This window comes from Podarcis cretensis (genome assembly GCF_951804945.1).
Source record: "Podarcis cretensis genome assembly, chromosome: 4".
NCBI classification, from domain to species: domain Eukaryota; kingdom Metazoa; phylum Chordata; class Lepidosauria; order Squamata; family Lacertidae; genus Podarcis; species Podarcis cretensis.
In genome coordinates this window covers 5,663,532-5,688,375 of record NC_137173.1, presented here as the reverse complement: position 1 = coordinate 5,688,375, position 24,844 = coordinate 5,663,532, and the positions used below count along the sequence as shown (strand labels likewise).

The following is a 24,844-nucleotide window of genomic DNA, read 5'->3' as shown; positions in this document are numbered from 1 at the left end:
GGGACGCCATTCTCTGGACGTGACAGGTGGCAAAGGGGCTTTTTATAGAACCCACTGGAAATCCCCGCCAGCGCTGCTCACCCTTGAGCTATTAATATTCAAGAGCCCTCCAACAATTTTGCTCGCATTGAATGCATTGGGTGGTATTCATAGAACTGTGGCATGGGCAGGGGGACACTGAGAGTAATCTAGTCCAGTCCCTGACAATGCAGGAATCTCAGCTCAAGGATCCCTGGCAGAATCAACAGAGTTTTACTCAGAGCAAATGAATGGACCTGAACTTCATTAATTTTGGTGGGTCTACCCTGAGTAAAACAGAGTTGAATACCAAAGGTAAATAATATAGTCAGGCATCCCTCTCGAATACAGGGCAGGGTAAAAGGTAAAGGTAAAGGACCCTTGGATGGTTAAGTCCAGTCAAAGGCGACTATGGGGTTGCGACGCTCATGTCGCTTTCAGGCAGAAGGAGCCAGCGTTTGTCCACAGACAGCTTTCCGGGTCATGTGGCCAGCAGGACTAAACCGCTTCTGGTGCAATGAAACACTGTGACAGAAACCAGAGCGCACGGAAACACCGTTTACCTTCCCGCCGGAGCGGTACCTATTTATTTACTTGCACTGGTGTGCTTTTGAACTGCTAGGTTGGCAGGAGCTGGGACAGAGCAATGGGAGCTCACCACTGTCGCACAGATTCCAACCACTGACCTTCCGATCAGCAAGCCCAAGAGGCTCAGTGGTTTAGACCACAGAGCCACCCACCTCCGCTACAGGGCAGGGGCTCCTGCTGGGTCAACATGTTGAGAGAAAGTCCTGGATCAACCAGCTGGTTGGCATCTGTCTGTGTCGGGAGACAATGGAGGAGTGAGCCTTGCAGGTGAAGTCAAATTGCTGGAGAGTTGCAGCACCTGCTGTGGCTGTAGAAACCGATACGGGAGAGAGAAGAAGAAGAAGAATTTGGATTTGATATCCCGCCTTTCACTCCCCTTCAGGAGTCTCAAAGCGGCTCACATTCTCCTTTCCCTTCCTCCCCCACAACAAACACTCTGTGAGGTGAGTGGGGCTGAGAGACTTCAGAGAAGTGTGACTGGCCCAAGGTCACCCAGCAGCTGCATGTGGAGGAGCGGAGACGCGAACCCGGTTCACCAGATTACGTGACTACCGCTCTTAACCTCTACACCACACTGGCTCTCAGAGAGAGATGTTTTATTGCAGCTGGAGCAGATGGAGGTGTCCGATTGTGCTGCTGCAGATGCGGCAGGGGGTTTCTCCTCTCTTCACTCCCCCCAGAGGTCATTCCTCCTCCAGTCACTGTTGTGGGTTGACCGGGAGCTGCCCAACTTAAGGGTAGCTGACCAGTGAGACAGGATGATCTCTCCCACCAACGAAGGCAACCCGCAGCATTCACACTGGAGGCCAATCAGCTTGCACTTATAACTCATTTTTGCAGCTTTAACAGCACCCTCTGGGGCACAAACCTGGGCAGTGTGTCTGGAGGTCCTGGCTGCCAACCCCCTAATTACACAAGAGCTACACAGGCAAACTAGAGAGCTCAGCAGATCCTTGATCACTGAGATCCTCTGACGGGGGGCTTCTGGTGGTTCCTCATGCAGCCCCTGAGGTTCACTTGGCCTCCACTAGGACCAAACCTTTAACATGGCAGGCTGTGTCCTGTGGAACTCCCTGCCAATAGACCTTCAGCAAGAAACATTCTTGTCTTTCTTCAGATGCCTTCTGAAAACTGTACAGGCCTTCACCGCATGAATTTTTCTTTAAACCAATCAGAATTTACCAGTGTTTTAAATTACCGTACGTTTTGTTGTATTTTGTCTGCTGAGCCACCTCTTTTTTTTTAATGAAAGAGCGGATTGCAAATTTCCAGATAAATAAATTAAAAGCAGGTGATGTGATGAACTGTCACAAGACAGAGGGCACCAGGTAAGCCTCAGAATCTCCTGACACAAAACCCCACACGTTAACCAGCTAAAAGAATATAGGTTTCACCATGCCAACCCCCTCTCGCCACCCCTTCTTTGCTTCCCCAACCTTAACACTAACATCCCACAACAAATGCAGCTGATCTGTAGAAAACACAGCCTGAAAAAAAGAGACAATGCACGTATTTTTGTAAACCAAGAAAATCTTTAACAAAGGTTGTTTTAACAAAGAACCACCTCCAGGGGGAATCTTGCACCCCGTAACACACAACCTTAGCCAAGCCAGTACCCTCCAGATATTTAGGACTATGACTTCCACCAGCCCCAGCCAGTTTGAGGGAGGCTGTCCCAGGACAATGAAGCTGCCCTGACCCGGGAAGAATTTTGAAGGGAGACTCGAGTGTGAAGCCACTGGGCAGGAATCTGACACACTGGAACTCGGCTTCAACAAATTCTGGGAATAGTTGGCTCGCCACCCAAAGGGCTCACCCACACTTTCTCTTCACCCCTATTTGAATGGTCTTGCTCCCCAATTAATTCCCCCAGGTCCAAAGGCTTTTCTTGATGTTGCCTTGCAAAAATCTGATCTTACCCACTGAACTGAAGCTCAGTTAAGCAAAATCTCTCTTTGCATCTTTTGCGCATCTGATAAGATCCGATTCAGCAGGCAAGGTCGAATATTCGCAAGGAAATGAGAAAAGCTCTCAGAGCCTGGGAAATCAACTGAGACATGACAGGATCAAACCAAAGAGAAAGTGGGGATGAAATATACTCCCGAGTCGTGTAGTGATTTCATGCTCTTTGCTGCAGCTTGTAAACAGTGAATGAATTTTCCCCAAAAACCTCTGGCTTTATATACATTATTTATGCAATGGGTCCCATGTGATTGGCTATCTCTGCTTCCCTCCTGGAGCCTGATTGGGCTGCTCCTGCAGGCCAATCAGGTTGTTGCATTCTGGGATCCTACCTGCCTATTTTCCTAGGATCCAAGCTCAGTACATAACAGGGGATGAGTCCAAAGTTATTTTCTCTCTTGTGGGGCTTGTTCTACTATTGCTTTTGCTTCATCCGCCTGGTGATTAATCAAGAGATTTGTCTCTCCTCTAAAGGAACAGTGATCCTGCCAATGTTTATGTGACCCAGGAAATCTTGCTGGAGGGGTGGGATCAGCATTCAGGAAACAGAGCCCCCCATTTTGACCCAGTCCTATAAAAACATCTGTGCCGTGTAGCATGGCCCAACTTTCCCAACATATTGGCTAAGAATCACCGGACCACAGGAGTACTCACTACCCATAAAAGATTTATTAAGTTTAGTTAATAACATCCATTTACTTGATTAACAAATTTAATGTAAGAAAGCTGGAGGCACACACACTGTATAATCTGTGCACAAAGTTGAAGCTATTGTAGAGCAATTTTGGGGGGTGGCTGCTCTCCCCCCCCCAAAAAAAATTGGTGACTGTTTGGGGAACTTCTGGCCCCAGTGATTCTCCGGCCGCTGGCTTGTGGCATGGCTAAATCAGACTGTTTCTTGCAGTGCCACCTGTTCTGCCACCCAAGCTCCACCCCCAAAGCACAACAGAAATCAATGTGGGTTGAAGGCTTGGTCAACTGCCAATAGCAGGAGCCTGGCTCTAAGAATCATGTGCCTGTATTAAGTAACTCTTCACTGCCTTCCCATTCCTCTCAGTAAAAAGCCCTTTTGCCAGCTGGATGAATTACACATTATCTCTCCTTGCCAAAGGATGTTGGCATAAGAAAGGACACTGTGTTGTCCTGTGTGTGCACCCTGTACATCTCAGATAACGGGGCAGATTCTACAAGCATGACTTCCCCCTAGGCTGCTAAGGAAATGCCACCCTGAACTCTACAGCGGATCCCGGCTGAGAATGAAACAGATCGCTCCTCTTTGGAGGAAAGGCGGCTCAGGTCTCTGGCTCTCCTAAAGGGTTCTCTTCTGGTGCCAGATCTATCACCACCTCTGGCACCCTCAGCTCCACCTGGGGTGGCCTCTCCTCAGCTTCCACCTCCAGCGGTCTCTCTTCAGCCTCCACCCCAGGCTGTCTCTCCTCCGCTTCCACCTGGGGCGGCCCTTCCTCAGCTTCCGCCTTTTGTCCCTCAGAGGGTTCCTGAGGCAACAGCGTTGCGTCCTCTTCAGCAATGGCCCCATCCTGGTGCACGACAGCTTCCACAGGGGACCCCTCCCCAGAGCTGCCTGTATCGTTGTCATAGCCCTGGAAGCTGCTGCGCACCTTCATGATGTACTTGTGGAGGACGCTGGCCCCGTCCAAGGGGTTGGCCGCTGTTCCGTTGGCGGTCACGGTGTGGCGCAGATGTTTCATCTCCGAGTGGAGGCGCACCACGGACTTGTTCAGCTCCGTCAAGCGGTTCCCCAGATCTGCGGACATTGACAATAGAGAGAATTTTTTTTAAAGACTGGGAACCGTTTAGGCTGTATCTACAGAAACACTGTAAAGCATGGGTAGGCAAACTAAGGCCCAGGGTCCGGATCCAGCCCAATCGCCTTCTCAATCCGCCCCACAGACGGTTCAGGAATCAGCATGGTTTTACGTGAGTAGAATGTGTCCTTTTATTTAAAATGCATCTCTGGGTTATTTGTGGGGCATAAGAATTCATTTATATATTTTGTTCAAAATATAGTCCGGCCCCGCACAAGGTCCGAGAGAAGAATCATAAACATTCAGCTTTCTCAGGATGAATGCATGAGAAACAGTTGCCCAAGAATGCAGCTTCTGCAGAAGACAGGTGTTGAATAGTGGGAAAGATGGACGAAGGGCACAGCTCTCTATTGCAGCAGTTAGAACTGCTCCTGGAATCAGACTGACTGCAGCCTAACTGGCTGCTTTATATAATACGAAGTACAGTGGTACCTCAGGTTAAGTACTTAATTCGTTCTGGAGGTCTGTACTTAACCTGAAACTGTTCTTAACCTGAAGCACCACTTTAGCTAATGGGGCCTCCTGCTGCTGCCACGCCGCCGGAGCCCGATTTCTGTTCTCATCCTGAAGCAAAGTTCTTAACCTGAATAACCTGAATTTTATTTCTAGCTACGCAGACAGAAAAGAATAGACATCCTCTCTCTGTGAAAGCAGAGAGGCAACTGGTACAAAGAAACAGGAAACCAGTAATATCAACATCTGTCTCCCGTGAGACTTCCAGCAGTCTGGAATCTCTGGAATGTAAACAGAGTCTTGTGACTCCAAAGCACTGCACAGTGGCACAAACAGAAACCCAACACCCAGTTACAGAAGTGTGGCAGGGAGGGTGGTGGGCAAGCCCTTCTGGACATGGCACCCCATCAGGATCCCCCTTCCGAGGCAACACTGCTTACCTTTCCTGCGGCTCTCCTCAAACTCCCGCCGGGCCGTGTCGATGTAGCGCTGCACCAGCGCCTTCAGCACTTGGTGCCGGTAGGCAGCGCGGCCCTCCATACGCTGGCCGCCCTCATCCGTGCAGGGGTTAGACTGGGGGGGCAGAAGGGCAGAGTCAGGGGGTGACAGGGTTCCCAAACGAGACATAGTAGGAGGGGGTAACACCTCCTGGAAGCACCCTGGGGGGAGGCCTACATCTGGAGGCTAGCAGGCAGGTGGTTGTGGCTACAAAGCACTCTGCGCATGCTTCAGCGTGCCCAGAGAGGCATGGCCTCTGAAATAATTAGTTGAAAAGCAAACAGATGCAAACAGATCCTTTATTACTGCACTTTGCTTCACCTAGGTCGAGCTAAGATTATAATACTTCAGAATTTTTGGGAGTTCTACCCCCTTTTTAGAATTTTGGTCATTTAAGGTTTATTTTTCTATTTCTTTCTGAGGAAACTGAATGGTTCAGTGAAACGAGGTTTGTAGCCGGTATCCTGTTAAGGCTTTGTTCAGTTTTAGGTTTTTCTAATTGTTTCCTTAAACTTTATGATTTTTATTATTTAGTTTATTTCCATAAGATAATGTTTCTAGTTGATTACATCTTGTTTCAGGGATTTTCACGGTATTTCATTTGTTTTGTGCAATTATTTGAAAAGCAGAAGACGACAGGACATTATGGCACTAGGAGCACAGGCTTGTTGGTGCAGCATGGAAGCAACTTGGCCTATAAACTATTTTTTAATTGATGCAACAGTCTTTCATAAGTGTCACCGAATGGAGCACAAGGGGCACTGAAACTGAAGCCGCAGGTTCCCGGCCCCAGTCTCCCCACTGCCTCCCCCTCCCTCTGTCCCTCCTCGCAGGCAGCAGTGGCTGCCCTGCCAAAAGCACTTCTAATGTGCTAGCTAGATGGTCTTCTCCCTCGCCACTCCCAGCACAAATCCAAAGGCTGAGGAAGAGAGCGCGACAGCCCACTGCAAGCAGAGTCCTCGGTGCAAGGAACAACCCCTTGAAACAGCCCCAAAGGGAACTTACGATGGTTGAGATGGGGGGGTATTTCTGCTGGCGCTTTGGTTTGTAACAGCACAGGAAGCGGAAGAGGCCCCTGGGAGAAGACGGGGGAAGAAAGAGGTGAGCCGAGAGGCCCGTGAACAAGGCTGACTGTGATGTTTATTATTATTATTACTAATTTAACAAAATTTACATGCTGATTACTTGACAAAAAACCTCAAGTGTTTTGCAAAGGACAAACGTTTGCTTCTGTCTTGCCTAGAAAGCAAGTGTTCCTATTTTCTAGGGACAGTCCCGGATTTACAGAAGCCGTCCTGGTTTCTGACCTGATTTTGGAATGTCCCACTTTTCCTTAGGACGTCCCGATTTTCATTGGAGAAATGTTGGAGTGTATGGAGTCATGTGTCCACCCTGAGCCAAGGAGATCAGTAACTATGCAACCTTTAGAAGACACCTGAAGGCAGCCCTTTATAGGGAAGTTTTTTATGTTTAATGTTTAATGATGTTCTTATATAAGTTGGAAGCCCCACAGAGCAGCAGCTGGGGCAACCCAGTCAGATGGGCAAGGTATAAATGTTGTTGTTGTTGTTAAATAGGATGTCCCTATTTTCACTGGAGAAATGTTGGGGGAGGTATGCAAGTCTAAGAGGTTTCCTACTTCATCTGCACCTTCTAGGCAGAGGTCTGAGCACTTTCCCCCTTCCTCCTCTCCTTTCCAAGGGAAAACATGCACATGCTTAGCGATAGATTGGAACCAATGGCAATCTGGGGAAGACGTAAATTGCCACTTGCTCTGATTGAGCACTAAGCAACATCTTCCTCCCAGGGGAAAGCAGCAGGAACAAGAGGAAGTGTGGATAAGCCCTCAAGTATTGCTTAATAACTGGGACGCAGGTGGCGCTGTGGGTTAAAGCCTCAACGCCTAGGACTTGCCGATCGAAAGGTCGGCGGTTCGAATCCCTGCGGCGGGGTGCGCTCCCGCTGCTCGGTCCCAGCGCCTGCCAACCTAGCAGTTCGAAAGCACCTCCGGGTGCAAGTAGATAAATAGGGACCGCTTACCAGCGGGAAGGTAAACGGCGTTTCCGTGTGCGGCTCTGGCTCGCCAGAGCAGCTATGTCACGCTGGCCACGTGACCCGGAAGTGTCTCGGGACAGCGCTGGCCCCTGGCTTCTTAAGTGAGATGGGCGCACAACCCCAGAGTCTGTCAAGACTGGCCCATACGGGCAGGGGTACCTTTACCTTTACCTTTTATTGCTTAATAATATTTTGAAGAATGGATTAGAAACAAATTTAACATGTAAACAGAAATACAGTCAGCAATCTTAAAACAATTACACAAACTAAAGTTCATTTTAAAATAACATAACTAAACCACCGAGCCTCTTGGGCTTGCTGATCAGAAGGTCGGCGGTTCGAATCCCCGCGACAGGGTGAGCTCCCGTTGCTTGGTCCCTGCTCCTGCCAACCTAGCAGTTCAAAAGCACTTCAAAGTGCATGTAGATAAATAGGTACTGCTCCGGCGGGAAGGTAAACGGCATTTCTGTGCGCTGCTCTGGTTCGCCAGAAGCGGCTTAGTCATGCTGGCCACATGACCCAGAAAAACTGTCTGCTGACAAACATCGGCTCCCTCGGCCAGCAAAGCGAGATGAGCGCCGCAACCCCAGAGTCGTTTGTGACTGGACTTAACTGTCAGGGGTCCCTTTACCTTTTTTAATTAAAAAAAAAAGTTTGGGTGGGTTCCAAAAATAATACAATGATGGTGGCCTCCTATTATGGGCTGTCAAATTCAAGGACTGGTTCCTGGCAAATGCAGAAGGAGCATTATGCTTGTATAGAACATGCCATTTCATAAAGTAAGCTAGTCCTCTGCTGCCGAGGGCTAAGTTTAACCCAGAACTACCAGAGTCTCCCCACCTCAAGGGTCCCAGGAGCAGCCTGACAAATTACCTGACAGCGTAGAAGATGGACTTTGGTGACGGGATGATGTTGAAGGGCACCGGCAGCGTCAAGCCTTCTCTGAAGAAAGACAAGTAGAGCTTGGAGCGGGCAAACTTCCACTCCACGTCGGCATCGTTCTGAAGAGCACAGGAGAGAAGAGGCGGCAATGAAGACTCCGGTAAATACGAGAGGTGGTATGCCCCATGGAGGACCTTAAGGTCCATATATAGCAGCACCCTAGAGGTCCCAGGCCCTAAGGAAGTCAGATTAGCCTCAACCAGAGCCAGGACCTTTTCAGCACTGGCCCCAACTTGGTGGAACGCTCTGCCTCACAAGACCAGGGCCCTGCAGGATCTGATTTCTTTCCGCAGGGCCTGTAAGACAGAGTTGTCCCACCTGGCCTTTGGCTTGGAATCAACTCGATCCCCTTCCCCTCTTTCCTCTTTCCTTCTTCTTTTCTCCTTCTGTGATGGAACTCCTATTTGGGGACTTCCCTGTCTTTTTTCTGGCCCACGGAGGACCAGTCTGGATAGTTGGCCTTGGTGAAGATTTGACGTTTTCATCCCCAAAAAGTTTATGATTTAAGTTTCTACTGAAATGAGGCTGCATTTTAATGTTGTATTTTAATCTTGTTTTTAAGTTGTATTTTAATCAATTGTTTTTATACCTGGTGTCAGCTGCCCTGAGCCCGGTCTTGGCTGGGGAAGGCGGGGTATAAATAAAATTTATTATTATTATTATTATTATTATTATTATTATTATTATTATTATTAGTCTCTATCTATCTATCTATCTATCTATCTATCTATCTATCATCCATCCATCCATCTATCTATCTAGAGCATCTTTGCCCTGCTCTTTGGTCCAAAAAGATCATTTAGAAAAGAAAACAAACCCCCAGTCCTTGCCTGCAGGCTTACATAGGAACACAGGCAAGTTGTCAGACAATTGGTCCATCTGGCAATTGTTCTCCAGGGTTTCAGATGGGGGGGGGGCATTACTAGCCCTGCCTGGAGCTGCCATTGGAGCCTGAACCTTTTGCACGCAAGCAGGTGTGCTACCTCTGAACTGTGGGTCTTCCCTGAAGCCACAGGAACGCAAGGAGCTACTTCATTCTGAGCCAGCCCTTTGAGCCCATCAACTCAGGGTTTCCCAAACTTGGGTCTCCAGCTGTTTTTGGACTACAACTCACATCATCCCTAGCTAGCGGGACCAGATGTGAACAGTAGTCCAAAAACAGTTGGAGACCCAAGTCTGCGAAACCCTGAGCTAGCTTAATGGCTGGCAGTAACTCTCCAGAGGGGGTGTGGTGGGTGCGTGTCTTGCCTAGTCCTAGTTGGAGATTGAGCCTGCGACTCTCTGCGTGCAGAGCAATTGCTGTACCATTTTGCAATCCAGAAACACGGAATGGACAGCAAAGACCAACAGCAGCTGTGTCTCCCGGGAGTAGCAGCATCGCCTGGAGACCAGCAGTGCAAGGGGGAGGCCCCAGTGAATCTGACCGAATAGCAATAGAGAGCCATTGTGCACCACCCAGAAACATGGTGGATATGGTACACTGAGCTGCCTCTGTTGGCTACAAGTAGGGATGTGTCAGAGGAGCCCGTTGAAAATGCAAATGGGAGTGGAAACCCCACACAATGGAATGGAAACCACCACACAAAGAAACACAAGTGGACATTTGCTCTCTTTTTTTCTTCTAGTCTATCTACTGCAGACATAGGCAAACTCGGCCCTCCAGATGTTTTGGGACTACAACTCCCATCATCCCTAGCTAACAGGACCAGTAGTCAGGGAGGATGGGAGTTGTAGTCCCAAAACATCTGGAGGGCCGAGTTTGCCTATGTCTGATCTGCTGTATTGTTTTTGATGTTACCTTTCCACTTGGAATTAATTACCTAAGTACAGGCCACAGCAGACAGCAAGAGGAAGCTGAATTGTAGTGGAATGGAAACAGCCCTGAGTTGTGATGAACCCAGCACAAGACTAAAGTGCTGCCTCCTCCCGTCTCTAGCTGCAAGTCCCTGGAGAATGTAGAGCAGCCTTTCTCAACCTGTGGGTCCCCAGATGTTGTTGAACTACAACTCCCATCAACCCCTAGCTAGCAAGGCCAGAGCTCAGGGTTGATGGGAGTTGTAGTCCAACATCTGGGGACCCACAGGTTGAGAACCGCTGATGTAGAGTGTGGATCTGGATCTGGAAATCCATCTCACTGTTCCACACTTCCCAAACCCCGGTCCAATTCCAGTAGACGTAAGATGCCATGCAAAGGATAAGGCGGGGTCCCTCTTACTCGCCTCCTGGTTCAGCACTCACCTCGATTTTCTGGAAGGACCTTGTAATCATGGCAATGAGCATGTTGAGGAGGACGACCACCATGACGATGGTGAAGACCCCGTACAGCACCCTCCCCACCAGCTGAGCTACGAAGAAATTGGGCATGTCCACCACATCGTGTTTCTCCATCCCAAGCATGGTCCAGAAGAGGAACTGAAATGTCTCGTTGAAGCTGCAGGGGAGAAGGGATAGCAAGCTGAAACAGCTGGGGGTTTCGGGTCAGGGTACCCTCACCCACCAGGCTTCCTCCAGGGGACATTCTCGTTCAATGTTTATTTCAACTTTCATCCTGATCTGCTTGCACAAAGCTTATGTAGAGGTTAGATTACTATATCCAGTCTTCATTGACCTTTCATTCTGATTTGCTTGTGGGGCAGTTATAGGACAAAGAGCATCCTGATACATGTGGGGTATTTACACATCTTCCTCAGTGCTGGTTTACATATAAGCTAAACAAGCTCTAGCTTAGGGCCCCACTCTCTTGGGCGCCCCAAAAAAATTTAAAAGGAAAAAAACTGGATGTACATTTGCAAAATATAAGATAAGAAACAAATAAAATAAAACCTACATACAGCAACAGTGTTTTGTTTTGTTTTGTGTTGTGTAGGCTCCTGTGATGTAAGTCATGGGCCCCGCCTGCTCCCTAAAATATCCCTGCTTTGCTCCTTTCTATATATAGGGTGCCTACATTCTGCTATTTATCATTATTAGTACTTTGCATCATATCTTTACACCTATTATTATTTCATGTTATAGCAAGTTTCTAGAGACTAGATTATGAGCCTTGGTAAATTGTGTTTCTAAAGGAACTTTTGTTGTTGCCAAATGCGAATGTGTTCGCATTATTAAGTTTGTTATGAATAAAAAATCATTTTAAGTTAGAGCTTAATAATTATTTCACTATTAATATACTTCTTCTTAATTGGTTTTCAGTTCAACAATTACTTTGATAAAATACATATTCTGTTATGTGCAAGTGGCTTTAGATACCTACTGGGTTCATAAACTACCATATAGCATATATTCAACACCAAAAACAGCAACAATTTGTTGTTGACAAAGGACAACTGGACATAGAAAGGGCCCCATTACCTCCAGTAGCTGAGGGCCTCATCAAACCTCAATCCGGCCCTGGTCTTCCTGCTACTGCAATTAAAGCTACTGCTTTCGCTGAGACACCTCTGTACTACAGGGGTTGGACTAGATGACCCTTGTGTCCCTTCAGGCTCTAAGATTCTATTATTCCATTATTTCCCTGCCACTTTCCAATCTGTAAAAAGCCACTTTCTTTCTCTTTTAAGTGGACAACAGAGCCCCTCAATTCATTCTAATTGTGCGCACCTGAAGTTCCAGCACACGCTTGAATCCCTCTCGTGAAATATTGACAGTCTGGGGGTGCCCACAGGCAACTCACCGGTTTTGCCATTTGAGCAGGTGGTGACACTGGATTTTGGGTTTTCTCCTGAGACCCAAACAGCTGAATTGCATTCAGCCTTATTTTTTATACTATGCTGATTTTGTGTAAGCTGATTTCTTACTTTTGTGGAATATAAATTATGTAAATAACAATAAATGGGTATCTTGGACCCCTCCTGAGGCAGCCATAGAGCTGCTACCTGACAACTGCTTCCTGCTATAGACGCAAAGAGACTGAGTGCCAAGATCAGGTCTAGGTAACCATCTTCAGCTCAAGAGCTTCTTTCCCTCGTGGGGACCATTCTCAGGGGCTGAATTCCCATGGTGGGCAGAGCTGGAGGCAAATGTAGGTGGAGCAATGGGTTTTGCTCCTATCTTTGTTTAGTGGGGGCCATACAAACATGGGGTTCCTGGGTGGTCTCCCACTTTGAGTACTGATCAGGTTCAGAACCTGTTTGGCAAGGATGTCAAAACACTGGACTTTGAGCCAGCACCCTGGACAAGCTCCTAGCTGTCCAATCTCATCCTTTTTGGCCACCCTTGATGCCTCCAAGCCAGCTGCCATACCTCCCCAGCTTCTCAGAGTCTTGGTAGTGGACGTAGACGTTGTTCATCCCACACAGGAAGGCGGTCAAGATGATCACCATGATGAACATGAACCTGAAGAGGAGAAGCACAAGCCAAAAAGCTAAAGAAAAGCAGGTCACCTGTTGTTATAAGAATTCAAAGGTCCCAAATATAAAATAAGCGTTCATAAATGTACAAGGCAAACACATACATAAGTATATAAACCATGTGTCTGATATAGTACCAGAGAGCAATCCTGAAACCATTTTGACTCTCCCAAAGGAGGGAGGAAATGGGGAAAGCCTTCCCTTTGTCTTTTTGCTTACAAATCCTGTCTTAAGGCCGTGTATTTGTGCATGAATAGGGTGAGCCTATGACCTGGGACTCAGGAACTGAAGTATTTACCATCACAAAAGAACGGCCAGGCTGCCCAGGTAAAGCAATCAGTGACCATTATCAGGTATCCTGGCAGACAGGATTTCTGCTGTAGACCGCCTCCTTCTGTGATGTATTTCTGCTGTAGACCTGCCTCCTCCTGTGATGTATGCATGATATTTTTAGGGGTGGTCTTGAGCAACAGGGTGGGCAGTTTCAAAAGTCTATATAAGGGTTTGTGCACCATTGTTCTGGGTTCCTCCTCCCTCCTGTGTGTGGTGAGTGGGGACCCTGTTGCAAGAGTTTAATAAAGATCGGGCTCACTAGTCACTTTGCTTCACAATATTCTCTGGTTGGCCTCTGTTATTTTCTCCTATCGACAGGGAACCTATTTAAGGACTCTATGCAGGTTCTTGGATACCCCATAAGGCAAAAGGAGCAGGGCTTTTCCTATAACAGCTATTCTTGTTCTCGATTAGATTTCTTTACAAATACAACATTAAAACCAGCAAAACAAAGTCAAGAGGCCAGGGCAGCATCCCACACACACACACACACACCTGATCATGTCGTCAATCATCTTGCCAATGGAGATCTGCAGGGTCCCCAAAGTTTCGTGGGCGGGCAAGATGTAAGCCATACGGGTGAAGCTCAGCATGCTGGTCACTGCAAAGAGCACCTCGGCCATGAACTGGGGGTCTTCGGTGTGCCACTCCTGACGGTCTGGGTCACAAAAGGGAGGGGGATGAGTGCCAGGTGACGTCTGTGTCAGGTGGTGCACACCTTTTGCAAGTCAGCTTCCCTGCTCCATTGTCTCCTTGGGCCAAAGGTTTCTGTTGGCCACAGCCCTTCCTTGTACGTTCCTGTACCAATGTCTGAAGCCTTTTCCTTTACCTTCTAAAGCAGGGGTCAGCAAACTTACCGCGCCTTCAGTCTTCAGCACCGATCACGCGGTGGGCCAGAGAGCAGGGGAGCGCGTGCACATACGCGTGTGCACATGCTGTTTCTGGCGCACTTCCGGGTCGGAGGAGCACCGGAAATAGCTTGTGCGCATGTGCACGGGCCTCCTCCGACGCGGATGTGCACCGGAAATAACGCTTGTGTATGCGCAAATAACTCTTGCGCATGCGCACAAGCTAATTCCGGTGCTCCTCCGACCCGGAAGTGGGCAGCCGTGCAGCGCAGCACCACTAAGCGGAGGTGACAGCAGCGGGTGGCGGGGGTCGCCGCAGGCCAGATAAATGAGTCCCTCGGGCCTTATCCAGCCCGCAGGCCTTAGTTTGGGGACCCCTGTTCTAAAGGCTGCCTTCCCCAACTCCCGTCAGCCCCTGCCAGAGTGGCCATATTTTTCTTGGGCTGATGGGAGATGCAGCCCAAAATGTCTGGAGGGCAGCAGGGGGGGGCAAGGCTGGGCGAAGGTCAGTGGGGACCTGGATCGTGTTTAATCATGTGACAGCAATTCCCAGTTTGTATCATCCTCTCCCAAAGGAAAAACAAACAAATCTTTCCCATTTGCACGGCAATATTATTTCAACAACGTGCAGGTGTGCATATGCTTACCTGTCTTGGAGCCAGGATTTCTCTAAATTAATGAAGAATTTTAAAAATGGCCGGAATTTCACGTCTCTCACATTTGTGACAAGCAAGAACTGAATTTAAGATGTAAAGAGAATGAAGAATTTTAGAAATCTTAGAAGAAACTGGCCGTGGGATCAGGCCAAAGGCCCATCTAGTCCAGCACCCTGTTCTGACAGTGGCCAATCAGATTTCCCAAAGGGAAACTCAATAGCAGGAACCACCTGAGTCTCCAAGCCCTGGGACTTCACACAGTGGAAGTGAAACATAGCCATTGTGGTTAATTGAAACTCACATGGTCTCATGCAATCTAATGTCAAAGGGAAATGTGAATTTTACTTCCCCTATGCTGAACTTTAAAACAGGTGCACCAATGGAGCCAGTAAAAGGTCAAAAGGTAAAGGACCCCTGGACGGCTAAGTCCAGTCAAAGGCGACTCTGGGGTTGTGGCGCTCATCTCACTTTCAGGCCGAGGGAGCCAGCGTTTGTCCACAGACAGCTTTCCGGGTCATGTGGCCAGCAGGACTAAACCACTTCTTCTTCTTCTTTGTGTATATAATTTTTATTAAACTTTTTGCTTTACAATTTAAAGAACTCATTTTTACATCCTTAAGATATCAATGACTTGACTTCTTCTCTTTCCATGGTTCATTTTACATATCACAAATCCCTGCATAATTTACAAAAACTATACCATTCAGTATTCCATTATTGCACCCATCAAAACTGATTTACACTGCTGAATTTATCTTAATGCTTCCAGCATTTTCAGCTGTACACCATTATTTCCCATATATTCAATAAACGTTTCCCAATCTTCTCTAGATTAGAGAAGATTAGAGAAGATGACTAAACCGCTTCTGATGCAATGGGACCCCGTGACGGAAGCCAGAGCTCACGGAATCGCAACACAGAAGAAGGAACGAGGTCCCAGCTTGTGGGAGGTGCTCACCCGCTTTTGTGTAGTAACGGCATTCTGCAGACTCCTTGTTATCCAGACAGAAAACACGGCCCTGGAAGAATATCAGGAGCCTGAGGACAAAGGAGGCCAAGTACATGCTGAGCATGACAATGTCCAGGAAGTTCCACCAGTCCAAGAGGTAGCTGCGGAAGCCCTCGATCCAAACCTCTTTGCACTCAAACCAGAAGAAACCTGGAGGAGGAAAGCACAGGGGATCAAAACCCACCACTGGGCACAGCTGGAAGAGGGGCAACCTTGGCTGGTCATTGCCCTGGCCCAGGGCTCTGGTTCCCCATCCTTGGGGGAAGAGGCCATGGGTTCAGGGGTCATCTTGGGCCGCGAGGAGGAGTGCCACTGCCAGTCTGACCTGGGCCACACAGACCTGCCACCCATATCATGTGCAGCGAAGTCTCCCAGAAGTCCTGGTTCCGCCCCGAAAAAGTCTCGTTGTTGTACTCCAGCACCAGCGACTCTGCCAGCAGGAAGACCAGGAACCAGACATACGAGGCCGAATGCAGAAGGAACTTGATCACTGGGATCTTCAGTATCTTGGCAGGCTGATGAGAGAAGTGGCACACAGCATGTTAGGAGAGGGCATGCGCCCCATAGATGCACATCAGCCTGCCTTAACCTGCTGCCTTCCAGGTGTTTCGGACTATAACACCCACCAGCCCCAACCAGCTATGGTGATGTGCAAGTCTGGCATGGGTAATGTCACAAAGGCCATTTCCGTTCCATCAAAAATATTAAGAAATCTGCATTTCTAAAAAAAACCAGAAGCATTTTTTACTTGGCATTATAGGTGAGGATATTAATAGACAGGATGTAAAATTGTTTTTATATGCAACAACAGCGGCAAGAGTATTGTTAGCCCAGAAATGGAAGCAAGAAGAAATTTCAACGAAAGAAGAATGACAGACAAAATTAATGGACTACGCAGAATTAGATAAAATGACAGGAAGGATTCGAAACCTGCGGGACCAGAGATTTACAGAAGATTGGAAGAAATATACAAACTATTTGAAGAGCAACTGTAATCAACAAATTACGCTAGTAGGACTACAAGAAGTTTTGTAAGGAGAAATATATGAAATATTGCAAAGAAGAGAAAGAAGAGAGACATTAGTTATGAGATTTAAATGTAATAGTGAAAATAAGAAGTGTATATTAAGAGATAAGATTGGAAAATTTTCAGGTGTGATTGATGGAAGTCAAAAAAAACTGGATAAGATATAAAAGTATGTTTAATAACTGTTGAAAATGATATGATAAAAAACTAATAAAAAATTTATGTTTAAAGAAAAGAAATCTGCATAAATAGCAATTAACTACAGTAGGTGGCGTGGGACGCAGGTGGCGTGGGACGCAGGTGGCGTGGGACGCAGGTGGCACTGTGGGTTAAAGCCTCAGCGCCTAGGACTTGCCGATTGAAAGGTTCGAATCCCTGCGGCGGGGTGCGCTCCCGCTGCTCGGTCCCAGCGCCTGCCAACCTAGCAGTTCGAAAGCACCTCCGGGTGCAAGTAGATAAATAGGGACCGCTTACCAGCGGGAAGGTAAACGGCGTTTCCGTGTGCGGCTCTGGCTCGCCAGAGCAGCGATGTCACGCTGGCCACGTGACCTGGAAGTGTCTCCGGACAGCGCTGGCCCCTGGCCTCTTAAGTGAGATGGGCGCACAACCCCAGAGTCTGTCAAGACTGGCCCGTACGGGCAGGGGTACCTTTACCTTTACCTTACAGTAGTCTTTCAGGGGTTTACAATACAGACTGCAAAAAATTAAAAAAAGCATGCTGGAATAAGTATTCAATAGGCACCAGGAGATCAACAAGGAGGTCCCCCAAGCTGCCTACGGGCTGAAGAGGCCAAGACCACGTTGGCTGGGAAGAGGGCGGTGCGTTATGCTTGACACAAACCACCCACCTTGGATCTGGGGGCCACGTAGTAGAGGAGGCACAGGAACGGCATCCCCATGAAGATGGAGCTGGAGATGAAGACCTTCCAGAGATTGGTGCTGCCCCTCCAGCTCTGCAGGCTCCCACACCAGATGGACGACAGCACTTGCTGGCAGATGGGGTGGGCGACAAACTGGGGGGGAAATAAGGTGGAAAGGTCTCTCCTGGATCAAAGCAAAGGTTTGGCACCCTGTGCAGGAGAACAGCCCACACTGCCTTAAATCCAGCACTTTGTGGCTTAGGGCCCTCGTATTTACGGCACCGCCTCTCCTGGTCTGCCCCGCAGAGGACCTTAAGGTCCATGAATAATCATAGTTTAGAGGTCCCGGGCCCTAAGGAAGTCAGATTATCCTCCACCAGGGCCTTCTCAGTGATGGCTCCGACCTGGTGGAATGCTCTGTCCCAGGAGACTAGGGCCCTGTAGGATTTAACTTCCTTCTGCAGGGCCTGTAAGACAGAGCTATTCTGCCTGGCTTTCAATCTGAATTTAGCCTGGTCTTTTATTCCCCTTCCTTCCCTCCCCCTTTTTATGAAGATTCCCCACTCTGAGACCCCAAAGCTAATTCTCCCCTGGTCTCCTTGCTGGCCCAAGTAGGACCAATTCAGCCAGCTAGCCCTGGTGATCATCTAATGTTTATTAGATGGATTTCCCCCCTAAATTGATATTTGAATTCTGAATTTATTATTCACGTTTTATACTGTATTTTATGCTGGTCTTTTGTTGCATCAATGAAGTGTTTTAAATCTGTTGTTAGCCGCCCTGAGCCTGGTTTTCTGAACGGGGAAGGGCGGGATATAAATAAAAAGCCCACCTGCTTCTGGTTGTAGTTGACAGCCAGGCGAAGCCTTGCCAAGTTGGGGATGCCCTCCTCGAAGGCCTGGTCATCGAGGTCCTCCTCTTCCTCGTCATTCGAGGAATCCGCCACGTCATTCAAGATGGCCGTCACCTCGCTCTGGTTGCGGCACATTCCCAGCAGCTCAAAGGCAAACTCCTGGCACAGCTGCTCCAGGGCCAGGTACTCGGGCTGGACGGGAGGACAAGGACAAGGCAGGGTCAAGGAAGGAAGGGTCTGGCTCCGACTCGGAAGGGCAGCACAAGGTCCCACCCCAATTCTGAAGAGAACGGCTTTTCTGTGTGCAGAATCTGAATTGCCTAGATGCACAGCGTGGTCTACATGGACTCCCCACCCCAACTCCTTCCTCTAAAAAGAGTTAGGCTTCTGATGTGAATATTGTGGAATTAAAATGCAACGTCGATGTCAGGGCTGAGGAACAACCGGTGGCCTTCCAGTTGTCGTTGGACTCCCAGCCCACATGGCCAATGTTCAGGGATGATGGGAATTGTGGTCCACCAGTACCTGGAGGGCCGTAGATGTTCCCCACCTTGACCTACATGCTTGGTGTGGCAAGAGACAGACCTTGAATTCGGGCTCCTTCTTGGAGAGGCGCTTGAGCTCTCGGCTGAGCTTGAAGGCCGTCAGCATGGCGTCTTCGCTGGCGATGGAGAGGTGCGCCCGGCTGGCAATGCCCTTGTAAGTGTTGATGCGAGAAAGCGAGAACTTGAGCAGGTCAAACTTGCGGCCGTTGGAGCACTCGAGGCAGGAGCACGAGACCTTGTGCGGCCCCGGGATGGCGTGGCCTTTCTTCATCAGCATGTCCACGATTTCGTAGAGGTCCTTCTCGCAAGCCAAGGTGAGGGGCGTCACGCCCGGGGCAAAGCGGGAGTTGTCGATGGAGTTGTCAAACAAGGCCGAGGAGAAGGACTTGATGTCCATCTTGCGGCCTTTCTCCTGGTCCAGGCGGTCCAGCAGCAGCTTGACCACGGTGGGCTGGTTGGTATCCACGGCAACCAGCAAGGCCTCGTGGATCTGACGGAAGTCAAACTTGACAATGCGCAGCAGCGTCTTGGTGATCTCCTCGCCGCCCGTGCGGATGGCCAGGTTGAGAGCCTCTCGCCACGCCCGGTCCTCGGCCTCATCCAGCTGCCTCAGGATCCCGTCGCTCACCTGCAGCAGCTGCTGGACCTTCATCAGCTGCCCGTCTTGGATGGCGTTGAGGAGGCCTTCCGGGAACTTCAACTTCTTGTTCACGATTTCTTTCCAATCGGGTTGCTAAGGGGGTGGATGGAAAGACAACAAGGGTCATTCTCAAAGCTGTGGGCTGTTGTTTGGGTTTTCTAAAATGTACTTGAGAAATGCAAGATGTTTCTGCCCTTAGGGAATCTAGGTTTGCAAGGTGATAGAAGGATCTGCATTGCAGTCTGCAAAAGGATTTTGAGAGCAATGAAGAACATTGACGCCTCTTGCAGGGATTGGCTGAGCTGCCCTAAGGGCAGGAGGGCAAGGCAGGATTCTACCAGGTACCACTGGAAAGGAGCAGGTCTGGAAGCAGAGGGGCTGAGGGATGAATTCAGCAGAATCCTGTTTCCACACCATTTGTGCTGCTTGTGTGGCTCTGCTCATCTAGAGCGCCAGTGGCTGCCTTCAGAAGCGCTTTGCTTGTTTAGCCATTGCCATCCCTGTTCTCTTCAAATTCCCCCTGGGCAAAGCAACTCTTTATTATTTACTGGTTAGATTCCCGTCACACTCCTCCTATCTATTGGTTTCAAAACAGTTTGCAGCAGTTTCCTCGAATGCAACCTACAAATTCCCCAGGGGAGTTGGCAGGCAAAGGGAGTGGGGTGCTTGCTAACAGCTACTCAGAAAAGCTACAGCTGCAAAGCTGAATTGACTGTGGCACCTCCCTTCCTATGCAGGTTGGGCTGAGGGGCTCTTGAGGGTGGAGCAGAGCAAGGGAGAAAGCTGCCTCTATATCAGGGTTTGCGTTGCTTCAAGCCCTTTCACACCCAGAGAGTATCCAGCAGCACCCACTGGCCTGTTTCGTTAGCAATACATTCTTCATGAAACAGATAAGGTTTAAGAAAAGCCTTCCAGAAGTTTCTGCAATGTGTGGGAGTGGCACTCCAGGCTTAATTGGTGTCAGGAAGGAAGATGAGTTTGCAATTTTGAGGGGGCAAGAGGAGAGCACACATTCTAAAGAGCTTGTAAATATTAGTACAGTAGACGCTCGGGTTGCGAATGGGATCCGTGCGGGATGCACATTCGCAACCCGCAGCATTTGCAACCCGCAGCAGCGCGTCTGTGCACGCACAAGTTGTAATTCAGGGCTTCTGCACATGCGCAAAGCACGATTTAGCGCTTCTGTGCATGTGCCACCCCCGAAACCCAGAAGTAACCCGTTCCGGTACTTCCGGGTTTTGGCGGGTCCGAAAAAACCTGAAGCATCTGTAACCCGAGGTATGACTGTAGCTTAAATGCTTGTATACTCAAATGCTTGCATAATGTAATTTCTTAACAGTGCATTCGAGTGTGACTACAGTTCTTGTCGTCTGCCACCAGGGAAGCTGTGCTAGGCACTTTGGGAAGTGGTTATAGTCAGTAACCTCTAAAGTATTAAGTTCAGGCGTCAATACTCATGTTCTGGGGCAGCAACATTGCACAAGTGTAGCACCCTGCTTGTGGTTAACGCTTATCTGGAATGAAATATTCAACGCAGCAATAGAGAAATTAAAATAATAATTTATTTGTCAGACAAATAAATGAGAGGCACAGTGGTATATGGTTACCAAGCTCTGGCCTGGCCTCTTGCCATTCTGGCCAGCACTTATATTTCCTTAATCCAGCCCCCTTGCTCCTCCTGTGGCTGCCTCTGTCCAATCAGCCTAGTTGAAATTCCTATTGGCTGTTTGCTAGAACCAATCACAAAAGATACACCCATTTCCTCTTGTCCTTTTATGGGAATCAAAAAGCTATATATTCTTCTATCTATAAATGACAAATAAGTAGTAATATATCTTACATGTGTCTCAACAAGGAACCTTAATTACCAGCTCACCTCGCCCTATTGCCCTCCAAAACAAATGGTTTAATCTCAAATTTTTATCTTAAACAGATGTCAAGGATCATCATTGAAAGATCTCCTTCCTTTGGAGGTCTCTAAACAAAAGCTTGACAACCATATGTATGCTCTAATGATGTTTCCTGCTTGACAGGGGGGGCCGGGCTGGTGGCTGATGGCCCCTGTGATCTCTTCCAACTACACGAAATAAGAATCTAGCATAAGGATTTAACATTTCTTAGCTTCTAATTCCTTTGCATAATTACATTTAAGCCAATATATTTAATACATAACATAAATAACCTTTTAAAAGGAAAAGAAATCTTAAAAGGATCTCAGTTTAAGAAAGAAACAACTTTAGAAAAAGACTTCCCAAAATACTCTCTTCTCCAGCCAAGCCAGTTGCCTTTTTCACTGCTCTTGACCTTTCAACCTTAGGAAAATATGGCTCAAGTTTAATGGGAGGCACATGGTTTTATTTTACTATTTATCAACTCTTAATTATGTTTATCTCTGCTTTTTTATCTTCTGTAATATGTAGGGTCAGTGTCCTCGCTCTCAGCCTGTAATTCCCTTTTTGACTTTGAGAATTGTTTTCTGCTATAAATCAGGGGGCCCTCTTGTCTAGGAGGAAAAACATTGCCAAGATTCTTAGGCAGCTGCTCTTCTGCCTGGCATGAAACATTTGAAGATCTTTAAGCTCATTTTAAGATACAGGCCCTAATCAAGCCTTAATAAAAATGCAGGCTATGATTAGATGCCTCACAAGTGCATGGAGGAACATAGCCAGAGTATCACATGTGCACAAGCCCCACCGAATGGTCACTTTCAGCTTTGACTTTTTATTTTTTTAAAAAATAGTATTGAATCACTGACGGGCTGCAAAAGGGACACCTGAAAGGGGTGGATCATCAGAAAAGGAAGGGTCGTTCTATCATATGTGGTGGGAATGTAAGAAGGTGAAGGGCTTCTGAGAAATGATATACAATGAGTTGAAAAAGATGTTTAAATATACATTTGTGAAGGAACCAGAAGCTTTTCTGTTAGGAATTACAGGAAGAGAAATTAACAAAAGTGATTATAAACTTTTTCAATATGCAGTGACTGCGGCAAGAATCCTAATGGCCCAAAAATGGAAACAAGAGGAACTACCGACATTGGAAGAGTGGAGGCTGAAACTAACGGACTTTGCAGAATTAGATAAAATGACTGGAAAAATTAGATACCAGAAAGATCACAAGTTCACTCAGGACTGGAAAAAGTTTACGATTTATCTGGAAAATATTTGTGATGAACAGACAACGCTAGTTGGATTTAAAGAGGCTTTGTGATGAGAGAGGGTATTGTAAAGAGAAAATGAGATGTAAGGATATTAAAAACTGGCAATATATTATAAAGGAAATGCGGAACAAATATAAAAAAAAATGAGGATTGGGGGAGGAGCCGGTGGAAGTCAAAAACTTGTAAATTGTTGAATATGGTTGTGTTTGAACAATTTGTAAAAGAAAAATCTTTAAAAAATTAATGAAAGGGGTGGATCATCTGTGGTGGTGGAGACTAGGAGCAGAGACAAGGGGGGGGGGAGCAGGAAGCTGTCAGGTATGGTAGCTAAAAAAAATGAGGCTGCAGGACCCCGTGACTCTCACTCAGAACCTAAAGACAGAAGGAGCCTTTGGCTGACGCAGGAGGTGGGCAGGAAGCTGCCTCCTCTTTTATTGAAAGTCTCCAGGAAATAAATTTATCAATAATTCCATGTATTACCACCAACTGAAGACTGCAGCAGCAGCAGCCCAGCTCCCTTCTGGCTGGTTCGTTTTCCGCCCTGCGCCCTCGAGAGGGCTGAGATCTTTCCCTGCTGGGGCAAAATGTAAGCTTGCCTCTCAGCAGTTCAGAAAATCTAGCAGAGATTTATTTTTATCACATGTGGTGGGATTGTAGTGAAATTAAAAAATTCTGGGAAATGATATACAATGAATTGAAGAAAATGTTCCAATTAACATTTGTAAGAAAACCTGAAGCATTTTTGTTAGGGATTGTTGGAAAAGACCTGCCAAGGAAACTGAAGAACATATTCATGTATGTGACAACGGCAGCAAGAGTCTTAATAGTAGAAGGATGGGAGAATGAAGAAATCCCGACCAAAGAACTGTGGCAAGGGAAATGGATGGACTATATCAAACTGGCGAAATTGACACACAAACTCCGTGATAAGGACAACTGTGACTTTAAAGAAGAATAGGAACCTTTTACAAAGTACTTTATTTTGAAACAACAAAATGAACTGGACTCCTTGGCAGGTTTTGAATAAACAAAAACAAATTTATTATTGGTAACATATAGACAGATAATTTAAAGATCTTTACAATTTTATAATATGCAGAGAATAACATGTGCTGAAAAACCAGATAGAGGAGCTGAGGGAAGTCTGGGCACGGGTGGGAGGGTGTTATTTTCTTGGGGAGGGGGGAGGGAAAAACAGGGAGGGTGAGGATGATCTGTCTTTGATAAATTGTTATGCTGAAATTCTTAATGTTTTTTTTTTTTTAAAAAAAAAAGGTAGGAAAGAAAATCTAGCAGAGAAGAAGCAGCTGACAGTAGAGAAAGTCACCCAAACCAAAAGGGCATATTTATCAATCTGTCTATATGTCTATCACATCGTGGAGCCCCCCTCCCTGCTCTGCACTCACCGCGATTCCATCGAACTCCAGTGCCATCTTGCCCAGGGCAGAAGTGCCAGCTCCTTACAGGTGTGTCTGGCAAAGGATGCTCCAGGTCCTTCTCCTTCCAGCAGAACGAAACCGGGGAAGGCCTGGCTGAAAAGGTGGCGTCCTGCTTCTCCTCCAGGCTTTCCTTTCCAGCCCTCTGCCTGTGCGGATCTCTTGTTTTTCCCTGGCCGGGGCAGGAGCAGGCAGGAGCGCAGTGGGGCCCACCTGCCAACCCCCCAGGGGGCTGGGTTGCCACATGAACGCCATGGGCAGCCTCCAGCAAGGCCTCACCCTGTTCCCCCAGGAGCCTGGGCTGTTTGTCACCGCAGCCGGTTCCTGCTCTCAGCTCCCTCCTCCCTCCCTGCCTAGGCTCTCCCTTTGCACATCTGCCCTGATAGCCTCCTTCCTTCTCTCAGGCCAACATGGAAAGGAACTGGGGTGGCAGAAAGGAGAACAGCTGGGGAATGGAGCGTTGAATGGATGGCACAATTCTCTCCTTTCGTGATTTCCTTTCCAGGTAAATCACCAGGTGGGTTCTCTTTTGGAACTTGGTGTATCGCACTGTCAGAAACTCTGCGCTCCGTAGCTCGAACTATGAGGATCTCCAGAGGAATGGTCCTCCCACATCAATTAAAAGCTCTTTTTAATGTTGGTCTGGTCTAGTAGACAGCAAATTGGTGGCAACTTACTCCTAAAATCCCCGCTCAGCAGTTTCATGGGGGATAACATTGAACCCTAAGGAACCTGATAGTGAAGGATCCATGGGGCCAAGCATCACTCTCCGGAAATGACCATCCA

The 24,844-nt window shown here is 47.7% G+C and overlaps 1 protein-coding gene and 1 long non-coding RNA gene across 3 annotated transcripts; one reads left to right on the top strand and one right to left on the bottom strand.

The window, feature by feature from the left end:
- Positions 1 to 3,235: 3,235 nt before the first annotated feature.
- Positions 3,236 to 24,443, bottom strand: LOC307214681 (short transient receptor potential channel 2-like). 2 transcript variants are annotated; one of them, XM_079973535.1, is made up of 13 exons: positions 24,029 to 24,443; positions 18,863 to 19,555; positions 18,257 to 18,469; positions 17,413 to 17,577; positions 15,878 to 16,052; positions 15,487 to 15,687; positions 13,520 to 13,682; positions 12,585 to 12,677; positions 10,581 to 10,773; positions 8,274 to 8,401; positions 6,351 to 6,420; positions 5,288 to 5,420; positions 3,236 to 4,333 (listed from the first exon to the last, which is right to left on the bottom strand). In XM_079973535.1, the coding sequence occupies exons 1-13, from the start codon at positions 24,053 to 24,055 to the stop codon at positions 3,861 to 3,863; spliced, it is 2,727 nt and encodes a 908-aa protein (XP_079829661.1). In that variant the 5' UTR covers positions 24,056 to 24,443; the 3' UTR covers positions 3,236 to 3,860. The 2 variants fall into 2 exon arrangements, with proteins under 2 accessions (XP_079829661.1, XP_079829662.1); XM_079973536.1 differs by lacking the exon at positions 17,413 to 17,577.
- On the top strand, positions 8,346 to 10,539 carry LOC307215217. The gene is made up of 3 exons (XR_013838395.1): positions 8,346 to 8,442; positions 9,105 to 9,203; positions 10,180 to 10,539. It is a non-coding gene; the product is annotated as an uncharacterized lncRNA (long non-coding RNA).
- Positions 24,444 to 24,844: the final 401 nt, after the last annotated feature.